The following is a 27,427-nucleotide window of genomic DNA, read 5'->3' on the forward strand; positions in this document are numbered from 1 at the left end:
CTGCCCATTCAGTGTGGTGTGGAAGGCAATGGGCGCCTTCACACACCACGGAAATTACCGGATACTTACGCCCGCCCCCATGTGACGAGTAGGGCGGGCGTACACCCCGTCAGACTGGAAATGCCAGTCAAACTGTTTGGACCCACCCCCATGTGACGAGGGGGCGGGGCCACAGGATCTCCAAACCGGACCACGTGAAAGGTCCAGAAATCCGGCTAAAAGCCGGACAAAGTGGGCCCGGCTTTTTTCCGTCCGGTCGAAACCGGAGTGTATGAAACCAGCCTAAGGCTTCTCGCCACCCTTTGTAAGACATCAATGAATTGCCCCCCCAACCAACCCTCCAACCCCACACTGCCACCAATAACCAATTTACAGTCCCTCAAGTGAGAGTGTGGAGAAGGCGTCATAGAAGTTTCACAGCCGCCAACTGTACAACTAGGATGTCATAGACATCCTTCATTTTGTAATAGCCAGACTCAGTGGCTCCCCGAGACTTGGGGCCCTATGGCTAATGCTGAGTAATGGAAGAGCTGGCCGTGACAGTCACTGGGTTATAGCTATACAAGTTGAGTATCCCTTATCCGAAATGCTCAGGACCACGGGAATTTTGGATGTGATTTGTCAGGTTTTTGGATTTTTTTTTTTATATCATACTCACCTGGTCCCCTGTTTGTCCACCGACGTCCATGGCGACCATCAGGTCAGAGGTATTCCCGGTCCATTTTCAGAGGTATTCCTGGTCCCAAGGGTGCATTGCGCGGGTGAGTCGGTAACTCTAAAAACGAGGCGGATGGCCGCCATGGATGCTGTGGGCCACCGGGATAGCAGGTGAGTATAAAAATGGTGTGGAATTTTGAAACCTACTCGACCTGTAATTAGAGAAGTTTCTGCCAATGATTGCACATAGGCACGCCCCTTTAATTCTTAAATAATATCCCCTGCTTTGCTATGCGGCACCCCCTTCTTCCACAATCTTAACAGAGGAAAGGTGGCGGTTGCTAAAGGCCAAGTTGAAAATCTAAAATAAAAGAACGGTAATGAAATGATCATAGGGATACTGTACACACACCAGTAGACAATGTCGCGCGGCGTTCGTGTCCTACAATAAGCACATTGTTGTCTGAGAAATGGTCCCAAGTACAATAACATGGTTACGGTAACTTGACTGCCTCCATCTTTGCAAAGTACCCTCTAAACTAATTGAACTAAATAATGAGTTTTATTAGATCAAAGCAGAGCTGACCTTCAGTGAAATAAAACCCTTAATTTCTTAATAATATGTGTTCTATCCAACCACGTAGGTTACCGCGTTATACACAGCGGGAGAATAAATTAAAGCATATACCTTTCATTCCATTACAATTGACTTTAGACTGTTACATGTCTATCATCAAGCAGCAGAGTGTTATTATCCAGGAGAATTCCGCTATATATGTAGTTCAATATGGTGGCAATTAATCTCACACTCTCTGTATTGTTAATAATTGCAAATCTAATTTATGCGCCAACCAGCGCATACCGGTAATGTGATTGAAGCCAGGACTTTGTACGTGAGACTCATTGTTCAGCAATTTAACTTAAAGACCAATAAACACATGCAGAGTTCCAAAATCAAAGTTCCCAAATTTAATTTAACAGTTTGAAGAGTAACCCTATAGTGAGGAACAAGATCATCATTCTGTGCAGCAAAATTCTCCAGAGGAATTCGACTTGTTCAAGTTTGTTGGAAGCCGGTGGTAGAATTACAGTAATTAGTAGCTTAAACTATTAATAAGCCGGGCTGCCAACTTGTAGGAGAAGAGAATTTGCATTTTCAAAAGCAAATTAGACTCGGCAAAAGACAAATACACAATAGCGTCGTCACCCTTCTGATTAGTGTCAGACCAATCATCGTCAGCATATCACCTGTCATCTCTCCTGTTATGACATGACAGCTGGATGATGCCGCGGAGTGTTGGGGGGGGGGGGGGTTGTAGATCTGTCAATGAATAATAGATTATTACAAAAGAAAAGTGAGATAATCCAAAACCCAACCAACCTGCGCACTAAAGACGGGATGTATCAAATGAGAACTACAGTAAGTAACAGGATTTTTACAGCATTTCCATATTTATAAATCAATGACCACCAACTTCTCGATGCAGAGGGTACAGGCAGCTTTTTTTGGTGTTACCCTATAGAAAGCCCTATGGGCTTCTTTCCGCATACCGCCTCCCCCCTCACCTCCTGTCTGGTCCACCTCCTGGCAGTGGCGTAAGTTCGCTCCAGTTGCCGGAGGCAAGATATATATGGTGCCTGCCCCCCTCCCCCAAAACCTAATATATTTCTGTTCTGGAATTTATACTGTATGTGTTCAATATATATCTATATCGCTCTCTATATATGTCTCTATCTATATATATATATATAGAGAGAGAGAGATAGAAAGAGAGAGAGAACACACATATTTCTCAGAACTCAGCCACAGAAGTTATATTATTGGCTCTCAATTAACTTTTTTAACCTTGCAGGCAGTGGCGGATTCAGGGGGGGGGGCACCCGGGCACGTGCCCCCTGTCATTTATTTTGTAGCTGAGGACCAGGGCTTTCCAACGAGCCCAGCCCCGTGTCTCTAGCCCCCCGGGAACCGGAGATATCGCCTGGCAAACCTGTAACGTTTTTTCCCTATAGGATAATATGGGACCCGTCAATTCCGACCCCCACCCAGTTCCTACGGCTGCCAGTTCCCGCCCTGGCATCACAGAAGCTTGTGGTTGATTTCATTCAATTCCAAATCGCTGGGCCTTCAATACGATACCAGGCTGGTCCAAATCGGTCAATCAGTTCCATAGATATTGCGTGTAAACCAATTTTTTTATTTTTGAAATGTAATTTCATGGCTGTTCATGTTCTTTGGGGGCAGATTACTCTGGAACCAAACGTTCGAGTTTCACTGGACCAAAATCATTCAAAGCCCACTCAAAAGTTCTTCAATATAATACTTGTCTCATGTAAATGGGTCAGTTGGTTCCGAAAATATAGCCGGTTAAATGAGATAACTGGTTAAAGGGGGGAGGGGTGGTTTTCTCTACCCCTCACACCAGAAAATGCAGGGACTAGGCTGGTGTAAAAGGGGCCAACCTGGGAATGCATTTTCTGGTGTGAAAGGGGTATTATTTCAAATAGCCGGGACCTGGAGTGCTCTGAATACAGCCAGGCTCTGCCACTGTCAGTGGCTATCACTTCTGCCTGGCGGCGGCTGTCCCCCATTTACCACGAGCATGTATTCCCCCTTGGCAATGAGCATGTAATCCCACATGGCTACGAGCATGGAACCTCTGGCAATGAGCATAGAACCCTTGGCAATGAGCATGTAGAGAAGCAGCACTTATGTAGCATAATTTTTAATAGGCATTATGGTGTTTGGTATAACACATAATGGACATAATGGCGTGTAACTTAACGTGTAATGGACATTATGGTGTAAATATTTAATGCGAGCCTTTGGTGGACAATGTCCCTGTTTATGTAGTGTATTGTGAATTTTGGCTTAATCTGTGTGGCATTATGTGAATTCTGGCTCAATCCATGTGGCATTATGTGAATTCTGGCTCAATCCATGTGGCATTATGTGAATTTTGTCTCAATCCGTGTGGCATTATGTGAATTTTGTCTCAATCCATGTGGCATTATTTGAATTTTGGCTCAATCCTTGTGGTATTATGTGAATTTTGGCTCAATCCGTGTGGCATTATGTGAATTTTGGCTCAATCCGTGTGGCATTATGTGAATTTTTGGTACTTATGTAGTATCTGGGCTGCCAATTTTTTGATTGTATGCCTTAACTTAAGGCATACAATCAGTGCGATGCGATATCGCATCGCATGCGATGCGATACGATGACCCGATTTTTCCATAGGATTCCATGTTAAAATGGACTGAGTCCATTTTAACATGGAATTCAATGGGAAAAAGGGGTCCTTTTCATACCCCTACTATCCAAGTGGGCATGGAGTTGGATATAAACCTGTGGCGAGCGTAGCGAGCCACCGAGCCCGAAGCGTGGCGAGCGAAGTGAGCCCCGCGAGGGGACGGTATTCTGTGTCCCCTCGCGGGGCTCGCTACTCTCGCCATGCTTCGGGCTCGGTGGCTCGCTACGCTCGCCACAGGTTTATATCCAACTCCGTGCCCACTTGGATAGTAGGGGTATGAAAAGGACCCCTTTTCCCATTGAATTCCATGTTAAAATGGACTCAGTCCATTTTAACATTGAATCCTATGAAAAAATCGGGTCCATCGCATCGCATGCGATATGGTCGTATGCGATGCGATGCGATGGACCCGATTTCAAAATCGGCAGCCCAGATACTACATAAGTACCGAATTTTTTCCCAATCCATGTGGCATTATGTGAATTTTGGCTCAATTCTGTGTGTGTTATTATGTAAATTTTGGCTCAATCCATGTGGCATTATGTGAATTTTGGCTTAATCCGTGTGGCATTATGTGAATTTTGGCTCAATCCGTGTGGCATTATGTGCATTTTTTCCCAATCCATGTGGCATTATGTGAATTTTGGCTCAATTCTGTGTGTGTTATTATGTGAATTTTGGCTCATTCCATTTGGCATCATGTGTAAGGGGCAAGTATAATGGGGTCTAGTATTTTGTTGCATAATGTGTAGAAGTTGTATATGGTGTTGAAATGCACCCTGTTGAGTGGCCACACCCCCTTTTCCAGGGCGCGCCTTTGGTGCGCGCACAACTACATCCTTCACTTTGTCGCCATGGTGGGCCTGCGTACTTTAAATGCCAGGGCCTATTTTTAATCCCATTCCCACCCGCTCATGCCGCTCTCTTAGCATGTACACTGGCATCACTAACACCGCCCCTCCCCCACCTAAACCCTTTTTTATCATGGTGCCCCCTCTGTCATTTTATCCTGGATCCGCCCCTGCTTGCAGGGGAGGAGAGGTACCCCCTTGAGAGCAGGAGCCCGGCGGCAGATGACTCCATTGCCTCCCAGAGTTCTGCCTCTGCCTCCTGGTGTGCTCCACGGACCCAGTGGCCTCCTCCTCTCTAGCAACAGAGACTTCTCCTTTTGGTTGCAGGGAGAAGCCCAGGTGTCCCTGCAGCCATCAGAAGCAGGAGGCTTCCGGGCCCAGGAGGTGACGGAGACCTACAGGGACCCTCTCACCCGGTGCTGGCATCTTCACAAAGGGCAGCTCTTTTTGTCCTTTGCAATACTAATTGCACATGTTAGTACATATGCGATTAGTATTGTAGCAAAACTTGGCGGGATGTATTTTGTATTATTAATACATCCCGCCCTAAGAAGGACCGAAAGGTCTACAGCATCTAGGTAGACAGTCAGCAGGTCAACAACAGAAAGGTTGACCTGCACTAGGTCGACACATGAAAAAGTATGTAGTAGGTCGACACAGATAAACGGTTGACATGCCAATAGGTTGATAAGTTCAAAAGGTCGACACAAGCAAAAGGTCAGCATGGAAAATGTTGACACATGAAAATGTCAACTTTTTTCAGTGATCCCTAGCATAGTTCCACAAATTCCTTCAAGCCTATTGCCCAGCCACTAAAAGGCACTGGGAACCGTTACAAACCTAGAACATGAAATAACAGGTGTTGTTAATTAGCCAACAGTGATTCACAATAGATCTTAGGAAAACCCGGCCTGGGTCAAATATATCCTGCTGCTGTTCTAAATCCTGGACTGGGTATTCCACATTCACTTCATGTGAACGTATACTGTCCCTGCCACTGCTTGTTGGCTTTTATAAGGGTGGACGTTGTTGTTCGATCTATTCCCAATCTCCTCCATGTTTTATGTGTTTTTACGAAACCAACTTGCCGCCACTTTGAGTAGGGGAGCGTCAATACATTATTGAAATACAGATACTGCATGCTAAAAAAAAAAAAACTATTAACCTTTAAACTGTTTAGTTCTGTTTTCAGCTGGTGTACTAAATATGTGTGTGTGTGTGTGTGTGTGTTTGTTGGTAAGATATAGAAATCTACAGAATTCTGATATGAAGTTGTGCATTTCTTAAACCACACAATTTGCTAAAGTCATTCATTAGCGTTATCTAGGCGGAGAAATACACAGCCAAGTAATTGGGTTCCAACCAACGCGTTTTCACATTTCTGCAATACACAGTTTTGTGCAGACAGGGGTACCTACAATTAGCTAGGAAGGCGTAGGACTACACATACATGTGATGTCTACCAGTGTATTAATTACCAGACAATCTACAGAAAGCCACAAAATACACATTTACGGCACCAAGCCTTCAAAATCCTCTAATTAAGGGTTGGTTTTGCTGTGAGGACACAATATCCAATTTACTTGTACCGTCTGCCGGTTACTGATAGATTCTGCTGCCTACATCACACAACTGAAACTTAATTGACAGGGTGTTATGGAACACAACCCAGGGAGGGGGAGCCTAAAGTGAAACGGTAAATAAGAACGAGGTTTTATTTTGAATCAAGAGAAATTGTCGCTAATAAAATCTCAGAGATGTCGTGAAATGATCAGTGTAAAACCAGGACATATGGAGTGCAAGCGGAATACAATAATTCTTGTCCTGGGATCTGGAATCTCAAGCAGAAGACCTAGGTATACTGTACATGGGTGAAAGAGGTTTTTTTACTACAAGGTAGTAGATGGTCAGTATTAGTATGGGACACAAAGCTCCTAATACGCAGAAAGGGTTAAGTCTGAGTTTAGTGATATCACTCAGGTGCGTGAAAGGGAGGGGTAATACTAAGTAATAAAAAGCAAATTGTTTCCCCCCAGCACACTGAACGATATCAGTAACCATATTTATAAACCACATGGTAGTAGGGTTCAGAGATTACTATATTGGCAAATCCATGGGCAAGCCCCCAAGCCATCCTATATGCAGCCAAGATCTCTGAATCCTACAGTACTACCATATGGTTCTTATATCTGGTTACAGATATCATTCAGTGTGCTGGGGAAACAAAGTGTTTTTTCTTACAAGTTATAACATAGTTGACCACAATGCCGGAAAGACTCACACATCTCCGGGTCCTTTCCTGGGCATCCAAGAGAGTAGACCAGTCTCCTGATCTTAAATGGACTCCTTCCTTTCTGAGCAACAAATCCAAATGGATGGATGGAAGAGGCAGGATTTTTGTGTCAATCATATAACATAAAACAAAACACAAAGCTTATGATCACTTCCTAGCCATTCCTCCAGGTTTTATACTTATGACTCTCGGACAAAAACCAATATAGTTTCTCTATGACTTCGCCACCTTTATACAGTTCCCGAATTTTCAAAGCTGTGGGATCGCTATGACATTCCGTCCAACCGTTCCTGTTAATGTCTTCAATAACGGCCTCTGCACTGCTCCCCACTAAGCGTTAATTGCGGAACTCAGTGCAACCTGTTAGAGACCTTCAGTTCTCTGAGATTCACTTCGGGAAGGTTTATTTCCCCACTAGATAGTCTTCTTATCGTCCATATCCAATCTCTGAAAGAGCCACATGAGTTGGCTTTAGGAAAGGCCACTGGGGAGACTCTGGACCGGGATGAGTGGCAGTAACTCTGCTACTGTAAATCATCAAAGGAGATACCTACAAACAGCTCTATAAATGGTGCTTGATGACCACCTGTCTTCATCCTATCTTTTTCCAGATTTCCATTTATTTACCCTGTTGGCTTTCATGGTCCTTTTTGAAGAGTTCAAGTCCCAATACAGAAAAACATTTACAGATTCTGATCAAGAACATGTTATTTGCAGATAATTGTGTAAACCTTTAAAATACCAAAATATTTAATTGCATTACGGGGATTTCAAACGATGAGGATATCTAGCAATTCTGAAATGCAAGGTGTCTCCAAATGGCACTTTAGGTGTTATCGCCCAGACTCCACTCTCTAGGATCCCACCCAATTATCAAAGGAAGCGGGCATGACAATAAGGATTTTTTTTTACCCTTCTACACTGTGTTGCAACATGCAGCGGATTCACCTACTGACCATGGTTAACAGGTAGTCGCAGGTCCGCCGAGACATTATGTAGGTAATGGGGACGTGCCGTGTCAAAGTGTGGCATTACCTGCTGTGCAAAAAATGTGCTTCAGAGATAAGAGACCTACTCTGGATTCAGTATGAAATCCCGACGGTCAATATCCCGACAGGGTCAAAATCCCGAATGGGTCATAATACCGACAAGGACAAAATCCCGACATTTAAAATACCGACAAGGACAAAATCCCGACATTTAAAATCCGACATATAGAATGTGCATGTGAAAATGTCAACATGACTTTGAGTCGACAGGTCGCGAGGTCAACATGGGTTTTTTCACTGTTTTTTGACCGGAATGTCGACACAGTCGACATGGACACAGTTGGAGGTGAACCACGGCCCCTCGCATCGCTCGCTTAGCTTGCAATGCTTTGGGCACGGTGCCTCGCTGCGCTCTGCACACTATTTTATTCTCCCACCACGCCCTAGTGGATGGTAGGGCATGAAATAAATGACCTTGTCGGGATTTTAAATGTCGGGATTTTGTCCATGTCGGGATTTTAAATGTCGGGATTTTGTCCTTGTTGGGATTTTGTCCTTGTCGGTATTATGACCCATTCGGGATTTTGACCCTGTCGGGATTTTGACCGCATCCCGTTCTGCCTCCATAGTTGTCCCGGACCACCGCCACTACCCCGCTATCAGCGCCCCTTTACAGGAAATCCCCTGCAATCAAGCATGTCCAGCGTGAAATGGGGGCAGTTTGGGCTTGTGTATTGTTTTCGAGGCTTACAAAATGTACCAGCGAATATCAATACATAAGCACTCAAAAAGAAAGAGACTGCAGTTGATAAAACAGCACTCTGTGAGTTCTATATCCAGAACCTGTTCTGATTACATGCAGAAAGAATAGATGGAGACGGGGATGTAAAATACCTAGACAAAAGAGAAGGCATTTTCTAGCCTATTATAAACCTTTAATGTAAACAGTTGCGATGCTGAAGTCAGGGCTTTTTATTATTGCCGGCATTCCTGCCTTTGTTGTAATCTTCTGCTCACTCTATTTGCTGAACTTCAATAAAACCAGCAGAAGAAAGGAAACCTAACCCAAGATGCATCAGTCTGCGCAATTCCTGTTGTGGAAGGTCTGGATTCGCCGCTACGCCACCTGAAAGCCGTCAGATCTCTCTTGATGTCGATACAACAAATATATACCCCGAGCATTTTCATTTTCAGACCCGGCGGTTTGTTGTATTATTCCAAATTAGGCCATGCTGATTTTTTTTTTATATAAACAAAGGATAGCCATCTGCTTCGCGCTGCAGAAAATAATGATTTGGTATTAATCCCACATTCCGCAGTCGCTAATTAGCCAAGTTATTTGTCTAGACAAAAACCCGTCTCGTGGAGCAATAAAAATGTAGAAATGATTTGCTCATTTTCACAACTCATTTGAACCTGCGCAATAGCGGATCCGTCTTTCTTCATCGGGATTCTTTTTCTGAGTCTACATCAAGGTGGCGGGGCTCGGCGAGTCACTCGGAACAATCAAGGTGCCAATCCGAATTAGAGCCAGCGCCGCAGCAATGTGTTGTCAAATTATGCGCGCGGGCTCTGATGTACGGTGAGCGCGTACAGTATGTGGAGAGTAATTAGCGGAGGTTGTTATCTTGCATTTTGAAATAAACAAAAATACCCAGTAATTGAAATCATTGTTAAATTATATTCAACAACAAATGCGGCCCGAATTCAGACAGACAATCTGATTCATGCATTATGCACCTCAGTGAGACGTCTGATAGGCACGCCGGCACAACGCAGCGCTTCCCTACAGGGTAACAAGTCCCCCAATGCTGACCGCAGGGTGATAGCGCAGTTACAATAGATGGTCAAACAGCTATATCAATGCGGCCCCACAAGTACATACCTGCCAGCTTTAGGTACTCCATGAATCTGGCCATAATACAGTAGGGCATGCTTGCCTAACCTCCCGTAATGGGCGGGAGGCTCCCGAAAATCGGGACCCCCTCCCGGCCGCCCGGACAGGTGGGCAAGTCTCCTGCATGCCTTCCAGAGACCCGCTCCCCCCATGAGCCACTGGAAATAAGTGCTGAAAATTTGCGGGTCCGTGGGAGGGGCTAAAATCACGCAAATCGCATAATTTTGCGTCATTTTAGCCCCGCCCCCTACTCGCGGCCCTGCAAATTGCGATGTTTGCATGGGTTGGGGGCGGGGCTTTGAGTCATCAGGCTTGTCCGCGCCCCCGACCAGGAGATCTGTCTGTCTTCTCCCGGAGAGGCAAATTTCAAAGTCGGCAAGTATGCTGTAGGGTGGGGTCACATGAGGATAGAGGCTTGGTTACCCCACTGAGGCCAAATCGTCAACATTCTTATCCGGGTATGGGTTGTTAGGTCCACAGTGAAAAGGTTGACCACTAGTGGTGGACAGTCAAAAGGTCGACACATAAAAAAATGTTGACATGCATTAGGTCAAAAGGTTAGCACAAGCAAAAGTTTGACATGAAAATGGTCAACATGAAAAAAGGCTGACGTTGATCTTTTGACTCTCAACCAATAATAGATGACCATTTTACTGTCGACCCACCGTAATGACCGCATTGCTCTTATCCAAGGGACAAACATGTACTTGAGTGAGTCGGCAGGAGAGAGGCCTCAGATTGGGACTGACCTGACCATATAGGGAAGAATGGGATCCTAATCGTCTCCTCGCAGGAGCCTGATAACAGTTCAGGGGGTCTATGTACTAAGCCTAGCAGAGAGCTAAAGTAGACGGAGACAAAGTACCAACCAATCAGCTTCTAACTGTCATTCTAGCAGGGTATGGAACTCAACAGTGTCTACATAAACCCCAAAAGGTCCGACGTGCACTAGGTCCACAATGGAAAAAACTTGACAGAAGGAAAAGATTGACACTGAAAAGGTGAACACATGAAAAGATTGACATTCGTTCACCTTTATGGGTGCGAATGTTGACACTTGTGCATGTGTCAGGTATACCGCGTCACCTAGCATCTTTCCCTTTGCTCGCCATCCTTCAGGCATTCCCAATTGGAGTCCACGTGGATGGTGTAGTATGAAAAAGTAAAAAAAAAAAGAAATCCCCCAAAATACTCCTCAACATTTTCGTGTCGACCATAGCCATATTGACCTTTTACTTGTATCAACACTTTGACCCCAACAACATTTTCGATCATATGTTGTTGACCTACAGTATTGGCTGTTGACCTAGACATCGTCTGTCAGCCATCCGGATACCGTTCCGGTAATAGAAAGCCAAGGATGAGCCGATGATAAAAGCCAAAGACAGCTGTTTCCCTTAAGTGGCCACTGATGTTTTCCATATTCCTCTGCGACAGTCACACAATGCCGGCACTTACGTATGCTAAGTACATGCACCGGCAGAAATTAATGTGATGTCTCTAATAAAGAGGGACAGTTGGCTGGGAAAAGCTTATGCAAATCACACGCACATTCTCGAGCCTCGGCACAGTTTTTTTTTTCTTTATTAAATGAATTGAAAAATCAACACAATTGGAATTGTTTAGCTGGAATGTGATGTTCTGGAGAGAAGTGAAAGCTGACGACTTGACCGTGTCGGAAGTCTGCCACAATATAAGGAGGAAGGTGTGAAGTCGACGCGGACTGATAACGCTCATCGCTCGGTGTAGGACTTTAAAGAGGAAATGTCACATTTTTTTTGGCTCATTTGCTAACACCGCAATAATACTCAACTTTACAATAAACCAGGGCCGACACAAGCAAAAGGATGAGGTGGAAATGGTTGACGCATGAGAAAATCCACATCAGTTTTTCATGTTTTTTTGGGGGCCACTTACTATTAAGGGGGGTATTCAATCGCAGACTCTATTTCTGCTGAGCGGAGATAGCGGCCGACAGTATTCAATCCTGGCCGAGATCCGCCAGCAACAGGTTTGCCTCCCTTTGGAGGCGGATCTGTATTGTCGAAAACGGCCGCAGGACTGTTGACCCGTTTTCGCTGATGCCGGGATTTTCTGATTGGTGGAATATATTCCACCAGTCGGAAGAACGGAGCCCACGTTCAATGGGTAGAATGAAATTCGAACTAAGAATTTCGGAAACGGCTGCTATTTCCGCCAGGTGAAAATAGCAGCCGGGACCGAATACCCCCCTAAATAGTTTTTGGATAAAAAAATATAAAAAACTTCACGTCAACCTTTTCATGTGTCAACCTTTTATTTATGTGGACATGTCAACAATGTGATGTTGATCTATTGAGTTTATAGTGGTACTGGCTAAAGCCGGCATCTCACGATATTGGCATTCACAGACGATATTGAACCTTCATTAAAGTGTCTCCCAGGTTCAGCCAAATTATTTCCATCAGGCAGCGGTAATCAGGATAGCCCATTCCCCATTACACACAGCCCAATAACCCAGCATTGGAAGATATGAGTCAGTGTGGGGATTATTTAAGCTCTCATCTACACTACAGTATGAGGAGGAAGCGTACAGCATTTTCTGATGCCGAGAAATCCCGGTGGTATGTTTCTTTCTCTTTCTTTTCTTTGTTTTTGGTGGAAAGCTAGAGGGCTTATGGCTGATATTAAATAAAATAAATGACGTCTGCTGGAAAACCTGTCTACAAAGAACAAACAAAAATAACGATTTCTTGAAACTTTTTTAGATGGTGAAAAAAGTATTAAAAAAAGGAAAATACACAATATTACTGGCTCTAAACAATTGTATATCTGCAAACACACACTCCTTCATTAAATCTGGTCTGCTAATCCACTAAAACAATATATCCCAGTCACTAGGAACCAATGACATCACTGAGAGTGATCTATTCATTAGAAGCCAGTGACATCACTGAAAATGCAGCCTATCCAGTCACTAGGAGCCAGTGACATCACTGAGAATACAGCCTATCCAGTCACTAGGAGCCAGTGACATCACTGAGAATGCAGCCTATACAGTCACTAGGAGCCAGTGAGACCACTGAGAATGCAGCCTATCCATTCACTAGGAACCAGTGACATCACTGAGAATGCAGCCTATCCATTCACTAGGAACCAGTGACATCACTTAGAATGCAACCTATCTAGTCACTAGGAACCAGTGACATCACTGAGAATACAGTTTATCCATTCACTAGGAACCAGTGACATCACTGTGAATGCTGCCTATGCAGTCACTAGAGCCAGTGACATCAATGAGAGTGTAGCTTATCCAGACACTGGGCACCAGTGACATCACTGAGAGTGAAGTCTATCCATTCACTGGGAACGAGTGACATCATTGGGAGTGCAGCCTATCTAAAGACTAAAAACCAGCAACATCACTGTGAATGCAGCCTATCCAGTCACTAGGAGCCAGTGACATCACAGAATATGCTACCCGATCCATTCACTATAAACCCTTGACATCACAAAGAGTGCAGCCTAACCACTTACATCCACAGTATCTCATTAAGCACTGAGATACTTGCCCTGGGAGAAGCCAAGTTGCCTACATGGTAACATAAGCCCAGATAGTGTTTATTATGTCACGTGACTACTATATTAATATATTCTTTGGTTTCCAATTTGATCTTATTTTCTTCCTTTTAACTTATACAGCTTTAATAAACCTGAAATGATTATGAATCAAGAATGATCAATACAACAACACAATTGAATTGATGTTCATTGATGTTCACATTGACCGAGAGCTACAGTAATTACCAGTCAATTAACCTGTAGCTTCCTGTGCTTCATGACATAGGTTAAATATCAGATATTGTTTTTTAACATTGCTAAGTAGTAACTTAGCAATTTAATTTATGACATATTGGGGGAAATTTACTAAAGGAAATTTGTTAAAAAATAGGTGTATTTGTATCCAGAAATACACTTATTTTTGACATTTACTATCCCAAAAATACAGCAATTCGTAGTCGTATTGATGTGCTATCAATACGAATACGAATTGCCATATTTTCGGGATAGTAAATGTCAAAAATAAGTGTATTTCTGGATACAAATATAACTATTTTTTACAAATTTCCTTTAGTAAATTTCCCCCATTGTGTTCCAAAGAGTCATTTATTTCAATGATAGAAAAAATACTGTAATTATGGTCTGCTTTACATAAATCTAAAAGTACATTATTAGCAATATGTACTATAACGTACGGGCTGAGTATACCACCGTCATACCTCATAGAACAATGTGCACGTTGTGGGGGGAGCGGGTGATGGCGCCCATTCTACCTCTACTGCATCCCCGCTCTCCGGAGTCCCATGGATACATAGTTTCCGCTTTACTCCTTTGATAACTAGAACTGCCCCCTCTTATGAATACCCCCTCTAATGCCAAGGTTCCCCTCCTTTCATGCTGCTGACTTTATATCACCAATATTTGTGTTTACTGCCTTATATTATGTTCTGATGTATTACTTTTAAGATGCCACAAGATTAAAGTCATTGTTCTACGAGTGTCAGTCACTACTACAGTATTTATGGCTCTGGAATTTCTTCGCCACTGTAAGTATAGACTGAGCTCTGCATCCAGTGACAGCTCAGCCAATCCATGGAGAGCTCTAATACCTGGCCCTCACTGATTGGCTGTTGGATCCTCTAATTGACAGAAGACGGCACCTGGGTTAAGGGAACCAATGTGAGTACACAGACTCCCTTCAGTTCGGATGGACCAGGTAACCTTTGGCGACTTTCACAGCCGAGGTGTATGCACAGACGGGGGTGGGAAGGAGGTGGACAGGAGGCTGGTGCATGGGGGTGCCCACAAAAATGGATGGGCACACCCAGAAAAACGCTGGGCATCCCCATGTGAACGCAGGTGTACCGAAGTATGCACAGGGCGGGGCGGCTGACTCCTGTTCGGCCATCTCTGGGGCAGATAAAAGTCAGATCAGACTATTATCTGCGAGCAGGCGATAAATCATTTGATGGTCAGTGAACATCAGTCCGCATGTGATTGGATGTGTCAGCGTAGACATGTGACCGGCTACATCTGTATATATCTGTATATATATATATATGTCTCCTTGTCATGAGAGATAATGTAACTGTCCCTCTAATAAACTACAAATGTATCATTTTAGTGCACTCTTGAGTCTGGAACTTTTCATTAGCATAAGGGTCTGGCCCTCAGGTAGTGTGGCCCCTATGGGCACGGCTGGCCCTAGATATCCATTTAGTGAATATGTTTAAAAACAAAATTCCAGTTATTCTGTGTGGTTATCACTAAGGTTACAGTTACAGTAAATATATTTTTCTCCTGGGATTTAAGCTAACCTTAATCCACGTCACTTCAGTCCCAGATGCAGAAATAAACAGTGAATATATACAGCACACACTTCCTTTCAGACAGCTGATAAGTGACTGTTTTGGGCCAAGCATTAACTTTAATACCCAGCGTGAGTGACATCACAAAAGCCGTTTATGACGGCAGTCAGCAGATCCATCCGAGCAGCTAAATCTCAACCTGTCTGTAACTGCAGCGAGTCCGGTAACATTTATCACAATTTCATGGGTGCCGGTGCTGTGTCTTAGATATAGCGGGGTAATTCCAGTATTTGCTACTCAGTGATTTAATTCTAGGTTGCAAATATTCTCGAAGGAAAAAAAGTTACAATTGCAATGTGAGAATTAGCCAATTGCACCTTATCATTCCATAGTTATACTGAATAAATGCTTTATGCCGTATAGGCAGACCAGCCGGCATGTTTTGGTTAAGCCTATCACACCCACATGTCACACTTTGGGGCCGATTCCTGAAAGCTCGTAGCGGGCCGAATTCGGCCTCCTTCCCTGATGCTTGGGGTTTGCACATGCGCATTGGGGGGAGGGCTCTTTGTGCCTGAGCGGGCGGGCGTGGGCGGACAGGAGGCTTGAGGAGGGGAACGTCCAGCGTTTTATGGGTAACGCAGGTGTGGCGTTGCCTGCTCGGTGATCAGCGGCGGAAATAAAAGACTGACTGATTACCGAAGGGGAGAAAAATCATTGATGGTCAGCGAATGATTTCCAGCAGGTGGTGATTATCTGATTTCCTGCGAGTATATGCAGCCTAGCGAACACGGCTGAATCAGGCCCTTTGCCGGGCGGATCCTGCTGCAATGAGCCGCTCATTTTAAGGCAAAGAAAACCATGGCTGTCTGATTGGGGGGTATGCATGAAGGGGGCTCCAGAATACACAGATTGTCTCCCAACTGTCCTGATTCCAGAGCTCAGTTCCGAATATTGGGGTAGATGTATCAAAGCTTGGTGAGAGGTAAAGTAACAGCCAGTCAGCTCCTAACTGCCAGGTTTTTTTGGATCCATGTACTAAGCCTTGGAAAAAGATAAAGTACAAGCCAATCAACTCACGTTACCTACTGTGTTTTAAAAATGACAGTTTGTAGCCAATTTACAGGAATTTCATATTTCCCTGCTTTATCTCTCTCCAGGGCTCATTAAACAGATCCCCATTGTGAGGTAGAATATGCCGCTTCTCGCTATTGCTCTGAATAGCGCATCAGCAGTCAAAGGGTGGCCTACGGCACATCCATTGCATTACGGGGAAGGTAATGGGAGGGGGGGGGGGGGGTAGAATGGAACCGGGATCCAGTGCACCATGGACATTGGTTACAGTCCTGAGATGAACTACCACCCACAGTGACATGTGACCACGCCCTATTCTTACGAGAGCGGGGACATGCGCCAGCATCCTGGTTCCATCAGAGAAAAGTTGGGACTAAATTTTATTGTAGCTGACATACAAAGGTTCTGTCTGATTGTGATGAAAATGATGTCGGACCCCCATCATATAACAGAGCACATAATGGGGACTCTATGGGAGTACACAATAAGAGTACTAGCAGGGGTACGTGGTTATTCCATAATAGAGGATACTGTGTTATAGTTTTCATTCTTAAGGTGGCCATACACAGGCAGATTTATCTTCAGATCTGGCTGGTTGGAACAAAAACATGGTTATGGATGAGAGTAAATGACAGTTGACCATTTGCTTGGAAATGCTGGAAAACTGACAAACTGTCACTCATCCATAACCATGTTTTTGTTCCAACCAGCCAGATCTGAAGATAAATCTTACTAGTGTATGGGCACCTTAAGGCCAATTTCTGAGTCATCTGTGTACCAGTCTGAGCTGCAGGCAGTTCTAGTACTGGGAAAAGTCAACCGTATGGGGTACGGTGACGAATATTCCGCGCCATATTGGTCTAGTCTCTTGGAATGTCCAGTGAAGAGGACGGGACGGGAATTAGATGATGCGATTTGTGGTGAAACGCGTCATTAAGCGATGTCCTCTGTCACCGCGATTCGTGACACCGTATCCACCGATTTTCCCATTTTGCTTTTCCAAACCATATAAACAGTGATGCTGACAATTTAGGTTTTTTTTTTTTTGCCATTACTTGTACAGTATTTCTATTTCAATTAATGAAGTAAAAAAAGACCAATAAGATTATATCCCAGATGTCACCTACAGGGGGCAGGCCGCTAACATCTATTCTGCAGAGGGGCTTAATAGAAGACATTTGAGTAAAACAAGCCCCCATTGGTCAGATTTCCCAAGCACGGGGTAACAAGTAACAGCAATCGGTAAAGCTGAACGACATTAGCATGCAGGGGCTCAGATGATGCAGCGCGTCAGAACAGAGACCTAATTCAGGCTAAGAGACGTAACCTGGTAACTTGATCAATTATTGATGTCTCATCTGCATGTAATAACTAATTCTTCCACACTTGACCTTAATCATAAAATTACAGCCGCCCGAGTCGATACCTATTAACTGCAAGGTTAACTACGTGCGGGCTGTAGATGGGGGTTGTGCGATAATGGAAGTTATGTGATAATCTCTCTCCATGTCTCCGAATGACATTGTAAACGGTGTTATTGGAGAACAGCAGGTGGCAAAATGACGCTCACAAAATTATACCGTAGTAACTGCGATGATCTTAAAGAAGGGGGGGGGGGGGGTTATATAACTGTAGACGGGAAAGGTTTTTAATGCACAATTGTATTGTTAAGCTTCTTAACTATTACAGGGCTGACAGTATAATGTTTCCACCATATGGCTCCCAGTTTGCACTCATTTTAAAAGTAGAAAAAAAATCCCATTTCTCTGTACTTAGTCGATAATTTAATACGATTACCAGAAAAAAAAAAATGTTGAGATGTGAAATTCAATTTAAAAAGAGTCAAATTTATAAATGATGCGCCATACTGTAGAAGCGGATGCGATCCCAAGGGCTTTGAGACATAAGGACATTTTGTGTTACTATATTACAGTATATATCTGTCCCCCCGGCAGCCTAGAACACGCCAGACGCACGCGCTGGAGGGGAAACGTCACAGATTGTTTTTCTTTTTAAAAATTTATGTGTAGAGTATACAGCATTTCCATATACTGATAGCAGATAGGAAATTGCTCTTGTCACCTTTGCCCTGCCTGCATTGCATAATGTATAACACATAATACCAGCCTGATGCCTGCTGGTACCTCCTGTGGAGGCAGGGAGTGATGATCAGTCAGAACATTGGATCAACTGATCTGCATTCCATTGTCCTCCTTCCTCTTCCGCACTCCATTATCAGACCTCTGACTGTGGGAACTCCCACAGGGAGGGGAAAGCTCAGAAGAAGTCAGAGGTGGTTAATTAGATAGACTGAGGTTCATTTACTAAGATGGGAGTTCTAGCGAAGATGGGAGGTTGCCTATAGCAGGGTCAAAAGGTTGACAGGTCAAAATGTCGACATAAAAATAAGGCAGGTGCAAGAAAAGGTCGACATGTGTTTTTCAAATTTTTTGTGTCCGTGTCGTAGTGGTGTAACTAGGAGGGTGCGGACACCACCTGGGTATCACCCGTCCACGGTGACACCAAAATGCTCATTGTGACAGGAGCCGGATAATGTTACAGGGCAGTAGGCAGCTGCTGTCACAGTGTGGAAGCTGTCACTGCACAGAGGCCCTTATTCTGATTGAGTCGGACGGTTGCATGTTCGGTCGGATGGCCGATGTATTGTGTTTGCGCATGTGCAGAGGCGTTTCTGCGCATGTGCGAACGTCTGAATACGGCGTGGATTCTGTACAGAAAACGATCGGTCGGAACAATCCGAGCAGGGGGTGGAGAGGGGCGTGAAAGGCTGTTTGAGTTCATTACCATATGCGTACGCCCCACGGTTCATGGGGGTTCCCATGAAAACGCTGAGCATACGTATGGTAATGCGCCCGTGACGCACGTGTGGGGGGCGGACATATGACATAGATGGATGCCAGCTGCCCGCCCATATCCCTGCTTTCACACGGAGAAATGTCCGGGTCATCTAGAGCACTCGGAGCTGTCTGACCGCTCAGTCCATCATTCGATGGTCGGCGACCATCGGTGGATGGGGGAGGTTCCCACAGATGGAGGAGGTGTTCACATGAAACATCCACTCGTGGTCCGTTCGGTCGGCGTTTTACTGCATTCGGGCGGTGTGAGCGAGCCCTACGGTAGGCAGGGCTAAGAACACTCGGTACCTGTCCGCAAATACGCATCCATCCGAGTCAACTAGAATAGGGACCAGAGAGTGGTCACCAGGGGTAGCCCAGTATCTCCGGACCCCTCAGTGTGCCTAAAACAGGGGTCCGAGCTGCCACTTCCCCGGAGCATATCCTCCCAAGCTGACATCTGGATTGTCCTAAATGCCAACCATCGAATGATGTGGAACGTACACGTATACATAGATCCGCGTGCACATTTGGGGGGAAATGGGCGGCCAGTTGAAATCCGATGATATCAACTGCCCCCCCCCCCCCCCTGCAGCTGCGTCATTGGCCGGATAGCATGAGAACTTCCATGAAAAGCTGGACATTCCCATATGCTAATTGCCGCCCCGCGCTCCCCCCTACGTTCACAAAGATGGGTGCACCCAGTAAATAGTTTGTTCCCGCACTTTGTGGCCGCACGCACCCAACGCATGCACAAAATTGTGCATGAGCAAAATGAAAACATCGCCCTTTGCGAATGCACACGGCTGTGCGAATGGACCAGAATAAGGTCCATAGTCAGTACTACGCTGTCATTACCGCGTGCAGGTAAGCGCTGACTCGGTGCTGCGGTTCCTCCGCTGCATTCCTGGTCGTACACGTCTATGTGCCGCTGTTACAGCTGACACAGCAGCCTCCCTGTTGGCCTGCGGCACAGCCGAGCGCACATCAGATGTATGTGCTTGGGGTGCATTGAAAAGCGATCGCGCACATTCACCTTGTGCCGCCCATACTTGCTGCAAATCATACACCTGGAAAATACATATTTTTGCCTCTGTCCAATCCTGCATGGCCTACAGTTCCGCTGACACACCCATAATCACCATTGCCTACGCCCATTATAGCTGCAGGTGGAGATGTGATTGCAATATATGACTATGTATCACCCATATTTGTGCATCCACAGCACAGGAGCATGCGCGGTGCAAAACCACGCACGTTGCGGTCTGCAATCTAGTGTTCACCTTTGCATCCGATGCTGAGCGCGCACTGCTCTCTGGACTCGGCATTCATCGGGTTAATAATGTATTACCATCAGAAAATGAGGAAAGGATTTGAAATGGACATTTTTCCCCTGAGCAGAGTCTCAATATCACACATAAAAGTCACAGTTTAAAGGCTAATTCCGTGCATGGAGATTAGCTGAAATCGCAATTAGTATGCAAGACTGATATGAAAGACAAACATACAGAGTAGTAAGCGCTCTATCCATCAAGGATTATTTGCATGTGTAAATGTCAGACTATCACCCTGCTATGACCTTACTGGCAATCTGTGTATCCGGGTACCATGGGACTGGTTCGCCACGTGCCACGTGCAATGTAGCACAGATGGGACAGCACAGGATTTATCATCCAGATCCAGTAATAAGACAGATGCAACATTACCCTACCCATTTACCCCTTTCTCCTCCCCTGATACAGACACTTACATGGTGAGATGGCCCCTTACTTAGACCACTTGTGGGACCCTCCCTCTGTGAAACCAATGAGGGCAGCACTAAGTGGAAAGTGTGGCATGAGTAGTGACGCGATTCGCATAATCATCGCCCACAGGGTAATCCTGCAAATTGTGACATTTGCTGTGTACGTGGGCCGTGGTAACACAATGAAGGACAAACTACTGTACTACATAAAGCCCCTCCCATCAAACTTCACTAGAGAAGTGGTGGGATCTGAGTGGGTTGGGGGGGGGGTTAATTTAAGATTACGTTGTTACATTTTTTATAATATTCTAAACATCATCTTAAAGGAACGGACGTTTTTATTTTAATTAAACTAAAGATCTCTAATTATAATTGAACAAGGAGTAGGGGAGGAAAGGAAGCAATAGAGAGAGGGAGGAAGAAAGGGAAGGAAGGGCAGGACAGAAAAGAAGGAAGGACAGGACAGAAAAGAAGGAAGGAAGGAAGGAAGGAAGGAAGGAAGGAAGGAAGGAAGGAAGGAAGGAAGGAAGGAAGGAAGGAAGGAAGGAAGGAAGGAAGGAAGGAAAAAATGAAGACAGGACAGGAACTAATAAGGGAAGAACAGGATGGAATGAAGGACAGGAAAGAAAGAAGGAAGGGCATGAAGGAAGGACAGGAATGAAGGAAGGACAGGAATGAAGGAAGGACAGGAATGAAGGAAAGAATGAATGAAGGCAGGACAGGAACTAATAAGGGAAGAACAGGATGGAATGAAGGACAGGGAAGAAAGGAATGAAGGACAGGAAAGAAAGAATGAAGGAAGGAAGAAAGGAAGGAAGGGGGGGGTTAATTTAAGATTACGTTGTTACATTTTTTATAATATTCTAAACATCATCTTAAAGGAACGGACGTTTTTATTTTAATTAAACTAAAGATCTCTAATTATAATTTAACAAGGAGTAGGGGAGGAAAGGAAGCAATAGAGAGAGGGAGGAAGTAAGGGAAGGAAGGGCAGGACAGAAAAGAAGGAAGGGCAGGACAGAAAAGAAGGAAGGACAGGACGGAAGGAAGGAAGGAAGGAAGGAAGGAAGGAAAGAATGAAGACAGGACAGGAACTAATAAGGGAAGAACAGGATGGAATGAAGGACAGGAAAGAAAGAAGGAAGGGCATGAAGGAAGGACAGGAATGAAGGAAGGAAGGAAGGAAGGACAGGAAAGAATGAAGGCAGGACAGGAACTAATAAGGGAAGAACAGGATGGAATGAAGGACAGGGAAGAAAGAAGGAAGGAAGGACATGAAGGAAGGACAGGAAGGAATGAAGGACAGGAAAGAAAGAATGAAGGAAGGAAGGAATGAAGGACAGGAAAGAATGAAGGACAGGAAGGAAGGAAGGAAATTCAAGAGAATAAGCAGAATAGAGATGATAAGAAAGAAAGAAAGGCAGGGAATACGATAGAAGAAAAGAAGGTGATGGGAGGAGCAGGGAGAACAGAAAAGAGAGGGAAGGTAACAGTGTAGAAGAGAGAATATGGTACTCTTTACCTAGAAGGGCGCCAGCGATTGAAATCGCGGTCGTCGTGGGTAAAAATCGCGGTGATCGCGGTCATCGCGGGCATCGCGGGTAAATCGGGATGGCCGCGATGCCCGCGATCACCGCGATTTTCCCATAGGGAACAATGTTAAAACGGCAGATTGACCGCGATTTTACTGTTAAATGCCTCAATGGACCCGATTTGGGTCCAAATAGGCCAAATTAACCCTTAAATGTCCCCCCAAATTTTTAACGCCACCCCACGATCCACGCCAACCCGAAGCGTGGCGAGCGCAGCGAGCCCGCGAGGGGCGGCGGTACGCGTCCTCCGACCTTTTCATGCCCTACTATCCACTAGGGCGTGGTGTGAGAATAGAATAGTGTGGCGAGCGCAGCGAGCCACCGAGCCCGAAGCGTGGCGAGCGCAGCGAGCCCCGCTCGCCACACTATTATATTCTCACACGGGGTGGCGTTAAAAATTTGGGGGGACATTTAAGGGTTAATGGGCTCTGTGGCCCATTTAACATTGATTCCTATGGCCAAATCGGGTGGATTGAGCCATTTAACAGTAAAATCGGGTCCATCGCGCCTTTTAACATTGATTCCTATGGGAAATCGTGAGCATCGCGTCGCGGGCATCGCGGGTACATTTATGGCCGGCCGCGACGCGACCGACACGATTTCCATGTTTAACATTGGTTTCAATGGGAAATCGCGGGCATCGCGTCGGTCGCGTCGCGGCCATACATAAATGTACCCGCGATGCCCGCGACGGGCGCCCTTCTAGGTAAAGAGTACTGAGAATATTAGTAATGTTAAGGGAAGTAAAGTAAGGGAAAAGAAAACAGAAGAACAAAATAGAAAATACTAGGAAGAGAAGGAAGGAAGGGTAGAGTTGTGGAGATAGGAAAGATACTGAATAGAAAAGAGAAAAGGAAGAAAGGAAAGAAGAGTATAGAAAAAAAAGAAGAATAAGGGAAGGGAACAGAAGAGAATGAAGAAAATGTACGACAATAAAAGCAATAGAAGAAAACAGGAAGAATAGATTGGAAGAAAAGAAGATAAGATGGGAAGAGGGAGAATAGAAAAGAAGACATAAGGGAGGGAAGGATGGAAATAGAGAATTAATCTAGTTTCTCTTTCTTGTTGGAACATATTAACAACCAACCACTGTACAGTATATGAGGACGTTTCCGTGCATGCACAGACCCTATTTACAATACAGCTGAGCGCGATCACTTGGTATAAGCCGTTTTCTGCAATTGTCAGAGTCTTTCCAACGGATTACCGATGAAAAGTCGAATGTCGGCAGAAATACTGTATCTCCCCCGGCAACGCTGAGATCATAAGCTGCTGAAACATTTGCACATACAGTGTATTTGTAAATGTTATTAGCAGCGGTACCATATAAGCCAACTTATATTTACTGTCTTAACACTTATCTAGTAGTCACTTTACCCCCCCCCCCCCCCCCCCGATGACCTAATCTCCCCAGACCCCTCTCAGCTGCTATAATGATGACCCCTTATTATGCCCATACAATTGATAAAGTAATACTGTATTATTTCATCAGTATAGTTGGAAAAAGTTTAAGAAAAACTAAATTCAATCATGAAAATGAACTAGAATTATTTTGATTGATATTTAAATAATAATAAAAAAAACCCTCTCCATTAACCATTCATAATAGAAAATGGCTTCCTTCGCCAGGTATGAATAAAAAAGCTGGGGCCTCGAATGTCTACCACTGGCCATAACGTGAATGGGACTTGTCCAAACGTTTGCCAATGAGAGCAATCTCCTTAATACCGTCCTAAGTATTCCCAGCTGCGTTCCCCCTATTCCCAGCAGAACTGGGCCAAAACACCATAGACAGTAGACCAGGCTTCTACTTACGATTCACCGGCAGGCTGGCGTTGCTGGTTCCCAGCTTGTTTACCGCTACACACGTGTAGTTGCCGAAATGTTCTTCTGTTACGTTGGTGACGTGTAGAATCGATCTGGTGCTGTAATTCTTTATGAGGATACCTTTCTGTCCGTTTGTGAGTCTGAAAAAAAATATAAATCACCCATTGACCACTTCCTACAGATGCAGAAGTCTTTATTGAAGCACATTTGTATCATCTAGTGCAGGGGTTATCAAACGCGTGCCTCGGGACTCCACACAGGACACCCAGCAAGTGCACAGGTGCATTCTTTACTCTTTGACACATTTTAAAAGATCCACAGGTGGGTGGAGCTAATTATTTCACTTTTGATTCTGTGAGGAGACCTGGGAAACCTGCACTGTGTGGGGTCCTGAGGATGGAGTTTGAGAACCTGTGATCTAGTGTACTGTATCGATTTGGTTTTATATTTTTCCGTTGAATGGATATTAACTGCATCCAACGCATCAGTAAGTACAGACGTTTAGCACAAAATCATCAGAACATGTGAGTTATCAAATTCAGGGTTAGATTTATGAAGCAGTGATAAGGGAGGAGAAGTGATAAAGTGCCTGGTACTTTATCACTGGCCAATCAGCTTCTGACTGTTAAGTTACAGGCTGGGATAAATAGGAGCTGATTGGCCGGTGATAAATTACCAGGCACTGTATCACTTCTCCTCCCTTATCACTGCTTCATAAATCTACCCCTCAGGACCGCCAGTAGCATTATCTAATTGCATCCAATCAGGGCCATCTTGTAATCTGGTGGGACTGCCATGCTCTGGAATCCTATCCTTATGTATCCCTCCTATTATCCCTATAGATTGTAAACTTGCGAGCAGGGCCCTCCTACCTCTATGTTGGTTTGTTTCTACCCAATTTGTTTAATAACTGTTGCTTTCAATTGTAAGAAACTGTAAATAAAGAAATAAAAAATAGAATAACAACCAATCAGCATGTGCTATGTTACAGGCTGTGTTTACAAGATAACAGTGATGAGCTGATTGGTTGGTACTTTATTTCTTTCGACTCCAAGCCTAGATACATCTACCCCTAAGTCACTGAACATTGTTACAAATTAATGAAAAATATAAACAATTAACATAGTAACGTGACACCTGTCTTTGCCCAAGCGGGTGAAAACACTACTATCAATGGTGATATACCCAATAAGTTTTGACAGTAGTTTTACCAACAAAGAACCAAAATAATATGGGTCACAGAAGTCCGACAATAACGTTTGTGAACACATTGTGGAGAGCTACTGTACATACCCCAATGCTAATTCCGACCGGTTAGCGAGGCTGCAATATTTGCACATGGACAAAACCCTGGTGCGCTGCAGGTGGGGCAGATGTAACAGGTGCAGAGGCTGACACAAGCATTAGGTTGACAATAGCAAGGTCCACGGTCAAAAGTTCGACATTACTTTTTTTTTGTCCCGTATGCCTTCCTTGCATGTTGACCTAAATTGGGTCAATCCGATGTCCCATACCCAAAAATAATAGATGCCATTCCGGAAGAGACAAAACAGCTGTGAAACTCTGATATACTGACCAAAGTCAAACCAAGCTAAGGTTCCTGCCCAGTGCTGCCATGGCAAGAACAAGGTGGTGAGTTTACGTACCTCATAACTACCACGGCAATCCGTGTTCTGTATTCACAATTTCAGGGTGGCAATAACAGAATAAAATCACTGAAAAATGTGATATTCTTTGAATTTTAAATGATCTGATTATTGGGTTAATGATGGAATATTTCCCTCCCTATGGGAACCCCAAGCTAAAGAAAGTTTGTGCATAGTGCCGGCATTTACTGTGGGATTGGGTACAGGATCCCAGTACTTAGGATGCCGCCGGTGGAAAGACTGACAGAGGCATTGCCACCCTGAGGATCCCAACATCTTGTAGTTATGTATCCTAACCCTCTCTCTGCAGCCTCCTAACCCTTCCTCCCCCACAGTCTAACCCTAACCCTCCCCTCTCCACAGTCTACCCCCCCACCCCCCCCCCACCCCACAGCCTAACCCTAATCCTTTCTGGGACTCTTAAATTTCTGGATGCCGACAGTTGGGATTCTGGCATCCACATTGTAAGCAGTGTCTGGAATCCAGCACCCAGTCTTCACACCAGTGCCGCCATCCTGAGCTGTGGTATGCCAATTACATCCCCCACTGTGTGGCAGAACATCAAGGGCCTAACTCCGCACTTAGGAACCATTTCGTAAATCATCACTTTAATGAGCGTAGAAGTAATATTAATAGTTTCTCAGCAGACATATAATGAGACTAGATCCCGTCATCTGAACCGGCAGCTTGGGGAATAGACGGTGGGAAGGTTTCTTTTGATTAATTAGTCACTTGTTTCTGGGTTAGACTGACCCATTTATTCTTTACGTGGAATAAAAAAAAAACATTCAATACAAATCTGAAAAGTTTAAAAGCTGTCACTGCTAATGTGCGAGGATGGAGGAACGGATTATTATGTATCAGTTAGGTAGGAAGTGTCTAATAACCGGACACTCATTTATTACAATGTAGCAGATGTAACTCTTACTTCTTCTCTCCTTTGTACCACTCGAACGACGGAGACGGCACAGCGGCGGTTTCACATCGGATTAATCCTGTTTTTCCCAGGGAAACTCCGGACGGTGTTATTTCCAGAATTGTGGGTGCAACTAGGGATAAAAATGACACACATAAAAGCATACATTTATATACACCTTGTTGCAATAATATACACATATATATGTATCTAAAAGTAAAGAAGATGTGGGCGTTCCAATGGTGTATTACCACTTTTAAAAGAATTTTTTATTTGATAAAAAACAGAACAAACAGATGGGGTCACGTACCGCAAGCTGCGGCTATCACCTGCCGCTTGTTTGTACAGCATAGAATAAGTACACAGTACCCAGAAGACGTAGGAGAGGTTAAACTCTTTTCTGTTACAGCTTCACAGACACACGATCACAATGATGCTAGGCCACGCCCCTACGCTTTTCATCACACCGGACTTCCATGTTACC

The 27,427-nt window shown here is 44.6% G+C and overlaps 1 protein-coding gene across 2 annotated transcripts in view; it reads right to left on the minus strand.

The window, feature by feature from the left end:
* NEGR1 (neuronal growth regulator 1) overlaps positions 1-27,427 on the minus strand; it is a 249,240-nt gene that overhangs the window by 64,730 nt on the left and 157,083 nt on the right. For both annotated transcript variants that reach the window (XM_083157756.1, XM_083157755.1), the window contains exons 4-5: positions 26,956-27,076; positions 24,370-24,521 (exon numbers count right to left, since the gene is read on the minus strand). In XM_083157756.1, the coding sequence (XP_083013882.1) occupies positions 24,370-24,521; positions 26,956-27,076 (273 nt within the window). The remainder of the gene's footprint in view (positions 1-24,369; positions 24,522-26,955; positions 27,077-27,427) is intronic.

This window comes from Crinia signifera, chromosome 8 (assembly GCF_055691185.1).
Source record: "Crinia signifera chromosome 8, ASM5569118v1, whole genome shotgun sequence".
Lineage (NCBI taxonomy): Eukaryota > Metazoa > Chordata > Amphibia > Anura > Myobatrachidae > Crinia > Crinia signifera.